General features: G+C 33.9%; 1 protein-coding gene across 1 annotated transcript; it reads left to right on the forward strand.

Annotated features, from left to right (window-relative positions):
* The first annotated feature begins 989 nt into the window (after positions 1 to 989).
* Positions 990 to 5,988, forward strand: LOC107949594 (proline-rich receptor-like protein kinase PERK15). The gene is made up of 8 exons (XM_016884311.2): positions 990 to 1,436; positions 2,583 to 3,071; positions 3,381 to 3,467; positions 3,575 to 3,645; positions 4,033 to 4,109; positions 4,260 to 4,407; positions 4,681 to 4,842; positions 5,361 to 5,988. Exons 1-8 carry the CDS (start codon positions 1,121 to 1,123, stop codon positions 5,664 to 5,666), a joined length of 1,656 nt encoding a protein of 551 aa, XP_016739800.1. The 5' UTR covers positions 990 to 1,120; the 3' UTR covers positions 5,667 to 5,988.
* Positions 5,989 to 13,971: the final 7,983 nt, after the last annotated feature.

The following is a 13,971-nucleotide window of genomic DNA, read 5'->3' on the forward strand; positions in this document are numbered from 1 at the left end:
GTATTATTTTTTAAAAATAAATCTTTATTGGAAACAAGTAAAATCAGTCCCATATCCAAAAATTCTTCATACTCAACATGGATATTGTGTACTAAATTTAAATTATAATTATTTGGTAGAAATATCATTTATTCTCAACTGTCACATTTGTTAACTTGTTCATACTCAACACATGTTGGCATGTTATTTATGTGATAATTCACGTGTCCATTTTAAAGTGATTTGGCGAAAAACACAAATTTAAAGATTAAAAAGGATGAAACATTAAATAGAGACTAAAATGATTGTTTTTGTAAAGTTAGAGAATCAAATAAGTCATTATATTTTTTCTTATTTTGAAGATGTGTTATTATCTTTTTTTAGTTTCAAGTATAAATTTATGCTGACTATTTTTTATTTGAAAGTAAATGAGAATTTTTGAAATAAGAATAATGAGAATCTAAATAATCTTAACTATCAAATCAAAATAAATATTTCTAATATCACAAAAAAATAAATATTTCTAAATTTTAGATTTTTATTTATATTATTTTATTAAAATAAAATCAGGAACACCAAATATAATTAAAATATTAAAATGGAAAAACTTTTGGATAATATTTACTTTTAGATTTAAAATTTTTATAAAAAAATTGAAATAGAAAGCAAGATGTTAAGATTATTAACATTAATAAAAAAATATTTGATATTTGTTCTTTTTACTGAAAAAAATTGATCGAGGAATTTAATGGGTACTTTACATTTTGTGTTTTGTAAACAAAAAACCGCCGAAAAAAATTAAAAATAAATCGCACGTTGCAAGTAAGCTACATTTTCTCACTACAATCAGAGACGGACAGCAGAGTTTTGTCAGTAAAAACAGTAAAAAGCAAATACGACGTCGTTATGCCTCTTTTTGATTTACTCATTTCTTTGTCAGAAGCGGGCCCCACTTGGTCCAAATTCTTTCTCCCACCCAATCATTCATAAGCAAAATTCCTTCGACTCTGTTTCAAAGTTCAAACCTCAAGCATTGAGGTTGAATTGAACCCCCCTCCCCAAAAAAAACCTCAAGCATAAAGAAAATAACAGGAAAGAAAAAAAAATTCAAATCCTCGATTTTATCGAAACCTCACCGGAGATGGCTACACCACCATCTCCGTCACCGACGTCGCCGCCTTCCACTCCCAACACTACTTCTTCTCCTCCTCCTTCCCTTTCGCCGCCAGTTACTAATACTTCAACCCCTGTGTCGCCTCCGCCTGCGGTGGCTGATTCTCCGAATGCTACGCTACCTCCGCCGCCTTCGCCCAGTGGGGGCTTGCCGCCTGGGACATTAGCGGGGCTTATCGTTGGGGCAGGGATGGGAGCGTTAATTGTGCTGATTGGAGTGGGCATTTTCGTGATTTTCTATAGGAGGAGAAAGAAGAAGCTTGCTGGAGCTCATCCTCAAGGAGGTCAGTCAGTCCATCTTTGTTTTATTTTTATGAAATAATTACTTGCACTTAATGTAGTTCATAAAACTTCCTCCTGACTGTATTTTAATCCTATATTTCTGAAGTACCATTAGTTTTTAATATTATTTGCTTTTATGGAATCTAGGTTTAATTTTGAAGTGTTTGTTTTGTTTGTATTGTATCGTACTATTGTTTTTTTTAATGTTACTATTGTTAAATCATGTTAATTATATTTGTCTACATTTTGTCAACTTTTATTATCTATTTATTTGTTTGTTTATCAGTGTTTAGAGTATAATAATGTTGTTTAAAAATAAAGAAAATAAGATTTTTGGTTTAATATAGATTATAGTGAATCTTGAGTTCCTTCCCGTATTTTATAGTATAATATCATTGGGATTTCCTTCAAACGTTGGTTTTTGGTTTTCATTGGTTTATGTTGTATATATAAGCACATATGCTTATGACCTAGATCTGCGTTATTGATGCTTTAATGGTATATGATAAGCCATAATTTTCTTTTGGAGTTCACTTAAATCAATTGACTGAGAAGACCTAAAGTATGCAGCTTGAACGAGTTACTTTTGTTAAGGATTTAAAGTTGTCATGAATTTATGAGTTATCGTAGTCTTTTGTTAATTAAGATGCAAGAATCAGTTTTATTGCTCTTATCATAGTGGTCATTTGTAATGTTCCCATGCTAATTTGATTTTTTAAACCATTTACAAAAGAATGAGTTTGATCCATTCCAGCTTTCAAGCCATGATACATGCATGCCCATACATGCATACAAGAACATCCATGCATGCATGTCTAGTAAACAAACACATGCATATCTGGGAAAAGGAGGCGTCCACTGGTATCAACGCTTTAGTAATTTTATCCCCAGTGCTGTAAAGATCAGCAGTAGTAATTTGGAAGTTTGTTTCTATTTATGTTTGATTAGCAACCAATATTATATTGAGTATTTTCTATTTGCTTTTATTTTGATTTGGTCAAGGCATTCTTCTGTTTCATTCTTGTATTATATGTTTTAGTTGGACAGTGTTTGCTTTATGACTACAGTCTCATGTGGTAGAAAAGAAACCAATGGTTTTCAAAGTGAAAGGAATTGACACTAAATCTTGCATGTTGTTATACATCCAGTTGATCCTCAACATTGGCAGCAGAGTGTTCCTCAAATTGCTGTTCTGCCGAAACCTACTACGCCGCCAGGAATCACACCACATGTTTATAATTATGTTGACCCTCCTTCAACGAGTACTAGTTTGGGCTCAGAAAAGCCATCTAATCCATCACCTTCCTCAGGATTGGCCATGGGACGGTCATTGGGCACATTTACTTATGAAGATTTAGCATTGGCAACAGATAATTTCTCCGATTCTAATCTCATTGGTCAAGGAGGTTTTGGTTATGTCCACAAGGGAGTGCTAAAAGATGGGAAAGTAGTTGCAATTAAGCAGTTAAAAGCTGGAAGTGGACAGGGTGAGCGCGAGTTTCAAGCAGAGGTTGACATCATTAGCTGTGTTCATCATAGACATCTTGTTTCACTAGTTGGATACTGCATTATTGGCGAAAAGAGGTTGCTTGTTTATGAATTTGTCCCAAACAACACGTTAGAATTTCATTTACACGGTGAGTTGTTGGTGGTTAAATCCCTCTTCCACCCCACCCCACCCCACTCCACCCACCTAACTGGCTCTAAGAAAATGAACATTAGAGATTGTGCATTTTTTCTTGCATGTGATGGATAATAGATGGGTAAGTCATATTCTATTGTGTGAAACAAGAAGTGTTTTGTATAATCATGATGCTAACTAGTTTTTGAACAGGCGTAGAGGACAGAAGTATAAATTTGAGATCGCAACTTAGGTTAAGGATGTAGTATTGTGCTTATCTTATCCATGATACTTAGGTTTTAACTGGATGAAACTTAACACGCAGGAAAAGAGAGGCCAGTTATGAACTGGTCAACCAGAATGAAAATTGCTTTTGGTGCAGCCAAAGGATTGGCATATTTGCATGAGGACTGTAAGGATACAATTACTTACCTACTTTAAGTTCTGAAGTTCAAGCACCTTCCAGTTTCTAGTCTCATGGTTTATACTTTTTCCACTAAACATAAATAATATAATCAGGTAAACCCAAGATCATACATCGCGATATCAAGGCAGCTAATATTCTTCTTGATGAAAGCTTTGAGGCAAGGGTATGGTTTCAGTTTTCAAGTTGAATGCTATTTCTATAGTCACGGGATTGATTTGTCCCTTTGCCTCCTGAGGCTGAGAAAAAACCAAAATTCATATACATTTCTCAATGTTATATCAGCTCTTTCAGTGTTTCTTGAAAAAAAAAAAACCCCGTTGATTTAGTTTCTGTATGACACTTGAATGAGCGAATCATCCTTTAGATTGGAACAATGAATAGAAAATGCATTTGATCATTAGTGTTTCAAGATGCCTTATCTCAAAATTTGATGAAAACTTGTTCTGAATGTATTGATATAAAGAAAATTTCTTTTCGATTTGGATGGCCTAAGTTCTGTGATTCTTTTTCAATAAAAGTATTTCACACTCTTTCATGTGTGTTTTCCCAGGTTGCAGATTTTGGTCTTGCAAAGTCTTCTTTAGATACTGATACACATGTATCCACTCGTGTGATGGGAACTTTTGGGTAATATATGTATTTTAATGTATCTACTCGGCATATTGTTGCACTAATAAATTTGTGGCTCACTCCATGCTATCTTGCAGTATAGTTTCCTTTTACCTATAATCTGTAAATATCACATGCGTCCCTTCTCACAAGAATTTATACATGCAGTTATATGGCTCCAGAGTACGCCTCTAGCGGGAAGCTCACTGAGAAGTCGGATGTTTTCTCCTTTGGGGTTGTGCTTCTGGAGTTGATTACTGGACGCCGCCCCGTTGATAAGACTCAGCCATTCTTTGATGATAGCATAGTTGATTGGGTCTGTATTCTTTATATCTGTATTAGTTCATTTAATATATGTATATAATCTACTCAATCATTACATATTTCCCATTTTAAGTGATTTCTTAATATTAAAAAGGCGATCTTCTATTCTTTTCAAATGTTGGAAACAAGAAGTTTAGGTCCCACCAGAACATGGACTTGCAAATGGCCAATTTTCTCTAACAAACTATACAGCCTTTCTAAGATCCTGAATTATTAGTGCTTGACTGGCATGGGATGGATAACAGATCTTTTTTCTGAATTCTAGGCAAGGCCTTTGCTCTCACAGGCTTTGGAACATGGGAATTTTGATGCATTTGTGGATTCAAGGTTACAGAAGGACTATGATTCCGATGAAATGACCCGAATGGTGGCTTGTGCTGCAGCCTGCGTGCGTCATTCAGCAAGGAATCGCCCACGGATGAGCCAGGTTCTTTGACTAACTGCTTAATATTAAGTTTTTAGTTCTTAATCAACACTTTTTTATTTTTATCAGTTAGGTAAATGTACCATAGACTTGAATGGTCAGTTAGTTTTTCAACCAGGGTAACATATTGTCTCTAGCAAAAGTTAATTGTTAGTATCTATGCTTGTTCAATAACATCTTTTAACACTAGATATATTTTAACAATTGGGGATGTTTTTACTTCTTAATTATAGCATCTACATGTTCAAAATCAATGGTAGTTTATGCTACTCAGATTGGGTCTAAGTGTTGGATATGAGTATTTGTCTGACAAGAGTATGTTCAATGGTTTCTATGTTTTTCCATGTACTTGGAGGTCCTTGGAGAGTCATATCCCCATATCCATGTCTGAAAATATATCAGACATTGGTTTTGAACAAGGGTACATCAAAAAAATTAAAAAGTCGGAGCAACAAGGTTTGAGAATTCATGACCGTAGAATAAATGCTGGCTTGTAACCACCTTTCTGTCATGTAATGAAGGTACTTCGAGTCCTGGAAGGAAATATGCCTCTGGATAATTTGAACGAAGGAATCACTCCTGGGCACAGCAGGGTGTTCGGTTCCTTTGAAAGTTCTGATTACAGCTCAGCCCAATACAAGGAAGATATGAAGAAGTTCAGGAAGATAGCACTGGAAAGCCAAGAGCTTCCCAGCAGTGAATACAGTGTAGTCACCAGTGATTATGGTGTTAACCCATCTAGCTCCAGCACTGAAGGGCAACAAAGCACCCAAATTGAAAAATCAAAAGGGGAGAAAGAAACCAAAGATGTAAGTGGAAGCTCGTAACAAAATCTACCACGAAATTTGCTCGGACAACAGTAAAAATTCTTTTTCCACCCAGTTTTATATTCAACATTGTATTGCCTCGTTTGCAACTAGAGGGCATCACTTCTAAAGCAAATCTGAGATTTCTGCTATCCGAAATATGGCAGCAAACAATGGAATTGGGTGGATTTTTGTCAATTCCATCGATTTCAAAGTATTATTTGATTGGTTAGAGTTGTAAAAACCTCTATTGCATGTATATTTAATGTAGCTCACGGCTAGTAAGTTGAGTGCTGTATCAAACTCTATAGAGGATGTTCAATGAAATTACTCATGTGCTTCACTATTCTGTTGTTTAGGTATGCAAATCCTCATTTTAAGTTAGTGTTCTTACGATGCAACCGAAGTCGGGCTGCTATCCGTGGGGTTTAATTCGTATTGGTTGAACTTCGGAAATGGATTTTGCAATTTCAGATTGGCTCGTATTCCAATTATAAATGTGTGTTTTTATGGAACGGGTTGCCAGATCCGTTAAGAGTCATTTGGATAGAAGGATAAAGAGATTGGACTACGACTGGATCCATGTCCACAAGAATTCAATTAATTACGTAATGTCTAATTCTGAAAAATATGGGATAATTGAGATGCACATAGGGAAATGTCTACTCTATGAAGTCCTACAACAAATTGGTATGTTTTCATATTTAGGTAATTGACAATTAGTTGTGAACGATCCTTGTTTAGCTTGTTTATTATTATTCTATTATTTTTAGTTTCTTTAGTTGTTTAATAGAGATTGGTGTAGATATTTATTTATGTTAGCAGATCTCGAAAAATTCTATATAATTGAGATACTTGTATAGGTTATTATATAAAGAATTAATAGAATTTAATCTATTCGAGTGAGGGACATTATTTGTAAGATTGCATTTGAGTGTAAAACTTGTGTGTTGTGATTGTACAAGCTAAGTTCATAGGGGTTAATTTAGTGGTGAGAGTACCAATCTTTTAGGATACAAAAATGAGAAAATTATCACTTGGGTGTGGTAGATTTAGATTCACTTGTCGTAAGTTTTGGAAATAATGGATATTTCTCATTGAGTTAGGCTCTATAGACATAGGGAAATTGAACTGCGTAAACATTCTATGTGTCCCCTACTTTTGTTCTTTATTTCGTAGTGCTTGATGTAGTGCCAACTTCCCCAGTCACTTCTTCTGGCACTAATCTTGTTTTTTAGCAATTGCCTTCAAGTTAGCAATTGGTGTCAAAGCTTTTCACTTAACGTAGCTAGTGGAGATTCATGATGTAGTTAAATTCAAGCTATGAAAGGTTCCTCTACTTTACGTCACCCAATGTTGGAGATTGGTGATCATGCATATTAGAATACACATATGAAGGCTTATATAAAATCCATTGATGAAAAGGTCTGGCGAGCAATTTTTACTGGATGGGAGCCATCCATGATAGATAGTGAGAATGGGAGCGTGGCTGACCTCAGGTACAGTGGATCACTGAAGAAGAAAAGCTTGCAAATGCCAACTCAAAAATTTATACACTATCTTCTATGAAGTAGACTTGTAGGAACTTAAAAGGATCACTAAATGTAAGATTGCTAAATTTACATTGGATATTTTGGAGATAGCACATGAAGGTACCTCCATTGTTAAATAATAAAAAATGCAAATGCTAACCTCCAAATTTGAGAGCTTGAGAATGCAAGAACTACAGACTGTTAGAGAGTTCTATGCAAATTTGTGTGATCTTTCAAACTAGGTGTTTGCTTTGGGAGAGGAATACTCCAATGCCAAACTAGCTAGGTAGGTGTTGAGATCTTTTCTTGAGAGATTCTCCATCAAGGTTACAACTATTGAAGAGACTAAGGATTTTGAAAGACTGGCTATTGATGAACTCATTGGCTCTCTATAGACCTTTGAGATAAACTTTGATGAGCCTAAACACAACAGGGAAAAATGTGATAGAAACATTGCTTTTCAAGTTGGCGAGGAAGTGCCAATTTCCCAAAATGCTGCTATTGAAGATCTTTAAAAGCAGATCGCCTTACTCACAGAGAACTTTTATAAGGCTTTTAAGAAGCAAACAATGAGGTTCAAAAAGTTTGAAGCCAATGCTAATGTCCCTTGAGACAAATAGAAGGGAATTGTCATTAAGGAGGAACCAAAGAAAGATGAAAAGAAGGGTGTCCAGTGCTATGAATGTCAAAGGTATGGTCATATCTAATCTAAGTGTGTTAACACTTTAAAGAAGAAGAAAGTCACTTGGTGTGACTTGGAGTGATGAAGATTCATCTAGCAGCTCAGATTAAATGTCTCCAATTGTTTTCACAATATTCATTAAATACCAATTCACAACACCTAACACAAATAACCATTTGCATTATTTCAACTATTTCATCCTTATATCATTTATATACATACATTAATATATTGTTTTCTTTCATTTAATTTGACATCAACTACCCAAAGTTCTAAAATGACCATTTATGATAAAAACTGACTCAACTTACGGTACGTTCCATATATCATAACATAAAGGAACTATACAAATATTGTTGAGTTAAGAGTTGCAGCTTGGATGTTGGATCAATTCTCGAGTCTTTGAGATCTACTAACACTTGTGCAACAAATAAACAAACTGTACGCTGAGCGATAAAGCTCAGTAGTACTTTCATGATTCAAATCAATATTATATTAGAAATAGCAAGATAAAGTTTCCATCAATGCACAATTTAGTTTCCACCATTTCAATTCACAAATCACGCCTCATATATCAAACTCATTTGGCAACACATATAAACATTACATATGATGTTTACAATCATCACATCACATTTATTATTGGATAAAATCATATCATCTATTCATGTCTCATATACCAAACTAAAGTACAATATCATTTAACTATTTATATAAACATATAATGTCATGCTTTCAAATAAAAAGACTTATTCAAATTCATTTCATAACAAAACCCTAAAATAGCTTGGCAAAAGCTCCGTAAATTTTGCTTCAACTTAACTATTTATAGGCAGAGTTTAGCAGCCCTAATTAGGTCAAACACAAGCCTTAATCACATAAAATATAATTTGTGCGGACGGAAACACCTTTTCTTAATTTTTCCCCACGTCGCACCTATTTCGCAACACAACCTTATGCATGTTGCGACACAATTTCGAATATGAAATTCTGAATCGGCTCAGTTGTGTTGCGACTCTGAAAGCTTGTGATATGACTCAGTTGTTGTTCCTGGTGCTCTTGGGTTTAAAGATAAGTATCTTGCACACTCAATTAGATCATTAAAACTACCTTAAGGCCGGTATTGACCCAACAGGTCAACTAACTCAAAATAATGTGTAAAAATGCTTATTTTGCAATAATTTGAATCTAAGCTACAAAATGTGAAAATGCAATAAAATATATTAAAATGACTAGAAAAAAAGCTTGTTAAGTGTTGAAAAGTATTTAAATTGCCACTACATTTTGTGGCAGGTCAAATACCCCTACACTTAAGTCGTTGCTTGTCCATAAGCAAATGGATAAAAATAAAAGAAAATAAAAAAGAAATAGAAAAGAAAAATGCAAAGATAAAAATAGAGTACTCGAACATGCTTTGTACTGGAAATTGGACTAGGGTGATATAAACAAGATGAGATGAATAATCACATAATTCTAGCACGATATGTAACTGACTCCTATTTTTAATATCATATAGGTTAGTTCGCTAAATTACAATGCAAACAAATTAAAGACTGTTTAGCACAATAGTCCATCAAAACATATACACGAATATTCATTTATCCTAAAAGAAGTCTAAGTGGTAAAAATTTTCAAACCTCAATTCAATTTTCACCTATGTAGTGTATCATCTAGGTCACATAGGACTTTTCGACTTGTAACATTCTGCGGCTTAGGTTGGTTCAGATTTCAAGAATAGATACATCAAAATGGTTTAATCACGAAAATAGTTAGGCATATTATATTGTTCCTAGTACTCCCTCAATGACCCAAATTATCTCACCACCTTATATCCACTTCTCTCACCTTTCTCTTACCTTCCTTTTCTCTCCATTTCCTAAGGCACAGTATAGTATTAATGAGTACAATCATCTTAGTGAGTATTTTGTGCAAAAATGAGTATATACCTTTTTGTTCTCACGTTGCTTTTATACAGTCGAGATTGTCTCGCTTGGCTTTTTAGCCTTCATAGAGCTTTTCTTTTAACTAATTTTTCAACTCAGGCATAAGCTTGCAAGAATCTTGAACTCACTATGCCATATCGTTCCTTAAGTTCACTCTCAAATTTTTTTATTTTGAAACCTCAGTTATGTATCTACCTAACCTTCAATATCAATGGCCTAACACCTAAGTGTTGGATTTGATGCCCTAAGTGTACTATTTTTGTCGAAGTACACTTGTAATTTTTTGAACATATTGGTTAATAAAATTATTCATAAATTACATTAATACTTTGTATATTGTCCTCACATGGTTTTTGCACGCAAAGAAAAATGGAAGCAGATGTTGTTCATTGGTTGTCTAATCTTTAACTAATACTAAGCCGTATTACATGGTCAGATCGTAATACTAAAAGAAAACTTGTCTTAGTAGGCGAACCTTAATCAGAAATGAGCAAACCAATTGAAACAATAATATGTTGTCTATCAAGTCCAATTGGGGAGATGCCTTATCTTGGGCATCGGAGCAGATGACTCCTAGAAGATAGAGACATAGATGTGACTAACTGGGTTGACAGTACATCGGACCGGACTCAAGTAGAATAGATCCTGAATCCATTTATGAATTTATTCTCTTGTGACGTTTAAAGTGTGACATAACTAAATCCTAAGTGGATGCCAGACTATGTATGTGTGACTCGTACACTTTGATGCAAGTAACAACCTATGTTCGAATAGATAAGGAACTGAAAGCTGATGCATTGGGTGTACGACTTCTGCAGTACGTAGCGTCATTTACAATAGTGGAATTCATGGCTCGAGACATGGGTAAATGATATTCCCTCATTGGCATTACATGATTGATGAAAAGCAAACATGCCATAGGTCTTTCGTCTTTGTGATGAATGAATTAATTACTATTCAATAGCAATTATTTTTCATGAAGGAAATGTAATGGTTACCATGAGATAAAATAGCATCATATTGGAAGAATAAATATTATCCGAAAGAGATCAAGGATATCCCATGAGGGTAACACACTTATGACAATGTCTTTGAACGAGCACTGAGTAGTTGCTTTCGTAATGGAATGTCGTTAGGGAGAGCTCAGTCACGATACTGTAGTGGAATGACTTCGGGACTAAATGAGTATATAATTAATAGGAAAAAAAGTCAGAACTTAATTATAAATGATTTGAGCCCTAATTACATATGTCCAGTCGGTCTCTCCGCTAGCTCGTTGAAACTAGAAATGAATTGTGTGTTTGAATAGAAATGAACGGAAAAAAAAGAGAAATGAAAAACATTCAAGGATGATTATGATTTTTTCCGAAATGGAAAAATAGAATCATTTGGAAATGAATGTAGATTTTCAAAATAGAAATGATTCATTTACAATTCTATATGGATTATTTAAAAAAAATCGGAAGAATGAGTTTATGTTTTTGAAATGTTTTGAAGCTTGAAAATGAAAATAAACCATTCGGTCATAGTGAACATGTTGAGTTGTGGAATATTAAATATATTTTCTCAAAATTTTACCAGGGGTAAAATCATCAAAATTTTACCGGGTTAAAATCGTCAAAATTTTTACTGGGTAAAATAGGGATGAGAAAATTGTTTAATATAGAATATTAAATTTTATTTTGGGGAATAGAACAATTGAATCGGGTTGGATGACATTATAAAGTACTATGTCAAAAGGCCCCAGAAGCACTCGTAATTGGACCCAATGTGCCCAAAATCCCTCATATAACATGAAAGGGGTGGCAACCCTAATAGGAATACTAGGGTGTGCCATCCATCCCACTCCTACTCTAAGTAGGATGTTATTTTTCTATTTGAAATAAACCATTATAACTCAACAAGGGTTCTACATTCTCTTCTTATAAATAGATGACACCAGTAGGGCATAATATAGAATTTTAAGAGATTGTTACTCTGCTGAAAAATAGAGAGAATTTATTATCAACTATTAGATATATTATTCTAGAATAACAATTCTACTGGTTTCTATTAAAGAAGAGAGAATTTTTGTTTTCACCCAAAATAAAAGAGAAAAAACTTTTTCTACTTTTGTGTTTCTATCCAGTTGGTTCGAGCCCACACTTGAAGTAGTTCGTGGTATGGTAATAGCGGAAAAGATTGTTTGATAGAAAGTCGAGAATAATGAACGTCCACTATGCCGAAAAAATATGTATGAATTTGGTTAGGGTTTATTGCTATAAATATCACAGATTGGGCCGATTTTTAAAATTTTAATTTTTCGCTGTGCAAGAAAACCTTTTCCAAACTAGATTTTTTCCAACACTAAGTTTGTGACGGGACCAAGAAAAAAGATCAAGATAATAAATTGGGCTCATGGTTTCAATTACGGTTTATCAAGAACATGGAATTCGACTCAAGATAAGGTACTATGGAATTGACGTATCGGGTCGACTTTTTAGCTTTAATGTCTACCAAAAAATGTCTTAGGTCATCCCTAGGTATTTCAATACATGGATTTAATTGATCGATTTTATCAATTTTTACAACCTATAATTCAATTAATATGCATTCCTTTTGTGTATTTATTTATCATGTGGTATGCTTTACACACTTTAACATATTTACAGTGTAATAAGTTTAACTAATTAGTCTAAATTTAAAGAACCTAGAATTAATTATTATCAAGCTAAATTTACAGTTTATTCACACAATCCTATTTACATGCTCCTAACCAATCACTTGTATATCTACAAGCTCAAGCACACACAAAATATAAAAAAATTAACTCTAAAATTTTTTAAAGCTAATAAGAAAAATAATGAAAAAGTTAAAAATTCTTAAAAAATTCTCTATGACCCCATAGTTATTTAGTACATTGTCCCTAATGTGCTTACAAATAAATTAAGGGTCGAAATTACTTGATTTGGCTTGATGGGGCATTTGATTTCGGGTCATCTTGTCATTCCCAGTTTAGCTCTAAAAATTTTTTGTTGTAAAAAATATGGGGTTCCTACACAGCAAACACAAAATTTTTTCCTTAGTTAAAACAAATAAAATAAAATCCGACTAAAAGAAGAAAAATAATAATCATCCAAGTCTTAAAAAAATTATACAGTCCCAAAAAAATAAAAAATAAAATAGTTCAAATTTAGTCAGAGTTGTGCACCAGCTCTTCCTCAGGATCTTCTTCGTCTTCATCGTTGCATAGATTTGGTCGTGAACTGTATTTTTAATTGGTGGGAAATATGGTATTCTCATGTCGTATCTCCGTGCATAATCTTCAAAAATTAGTCATGCTTCCTGCATCCATTAAATTATCCAATATTATCATCGTTTTGATTTTTTCACTCTTCAAACTCTCGTTTTCGCTTCCGCAATTTTGAACGTTGTATTTCACTAAATTCTCGTATAGGGTTCCCTATTGGTTGTAGAAGGTATTCTGATCGACCCATGGGGACTTGTGTTTCTTTTCATAATACTATTACGAGATGTGGGAAAATTAGGTTCACTTTATTCTTACGAACACAGCGGAGCATGCTTCGATATATCCATGTACCAATATTGATTTGTTCATTCTGTAAAACACCGTATAACATTGTGGCTAGGAAAGTATTAATGTGAGTCATATTCATTGCAGGGAATATCCTAGTGCTAATAAACTGTGGCCATATTTTCTCCATCGGGGTTAGTCTAATACTTGAGAATGATATTGAAAACTTAGTGTCTAACTAACGTTTCCACTCACCCTTGTTGTCAGTCAGACAATCTAGTATGATGTCCATGTCTATGTTTTGGAAAAAAAATATAAATTAGTTCAAATGTAGAAAATTGTACATGTAGAATGAGACATCATAATATCGACTGATTTTTGAAGGTGATATCAAAAGTTTTGTACCTCTAACTATGACATGTGATCGTGGTTCACTCTGTTGTCCTTTAGTTCCTATTTCTTTTAAAGATGCATAAAATTCTTGAACAATCAGAATACAGGTTGGTCCTGTTGGGATTCTACAGAAATATCCCACCTATGATACTGAATCTTGTCCTAGATTGCGCTACTCAAAGTCATTGGGAATTCGAATCCTCTCTCTCGAAGTGGTGTTTTCCTTTGAATATCAAGCAGGTGAGTGTAGATGATTTTTTTC

The sequence above is a fragment of the Gossypium hirsutum genome, chromosome D03 (assembly GCF_007990345.1).
Source record: "Gossypium hirsutum isolate 1008001.06 chromosome D03, Gossypium_hirsutum_v2.1, whole genome shotgun sequence".
Classification (NCBI taxonomy): Eukaryota; Viridiplantae; Streptophyta; class Magnoliopsida; order Malvales; family Malvaceae; genus Gossypium; species Gossypium hirsutum.

What these genes read in the sequence shown, in the direction of transcription:
- LOC107949594 (XM_016884311.2), top strand. Translation starts at nt 1,121, where the DNA reads ATGGCTACACCACCATCTCCGTCACCGACGTCGCCGCCTTCCACTCCC. An exon ending in GGCATATTTGCATGAGGACT is followed by an intron (nt 3,468 to 3,574) that starts GTAAGGATACAA and finishes TAATATAATCAG; the next exon opens with GTAAACCCAAGATCATACAT. An exon ending in ATGAAAGCTTTGAGGCAAGG is followed by an intron (nt 3,646 to 4,032) that starts GTATGGTTTCAG and finishes GTGTTTTCCCAG; the next exon opens with GTTGCAGATTTTGGTCTTGC.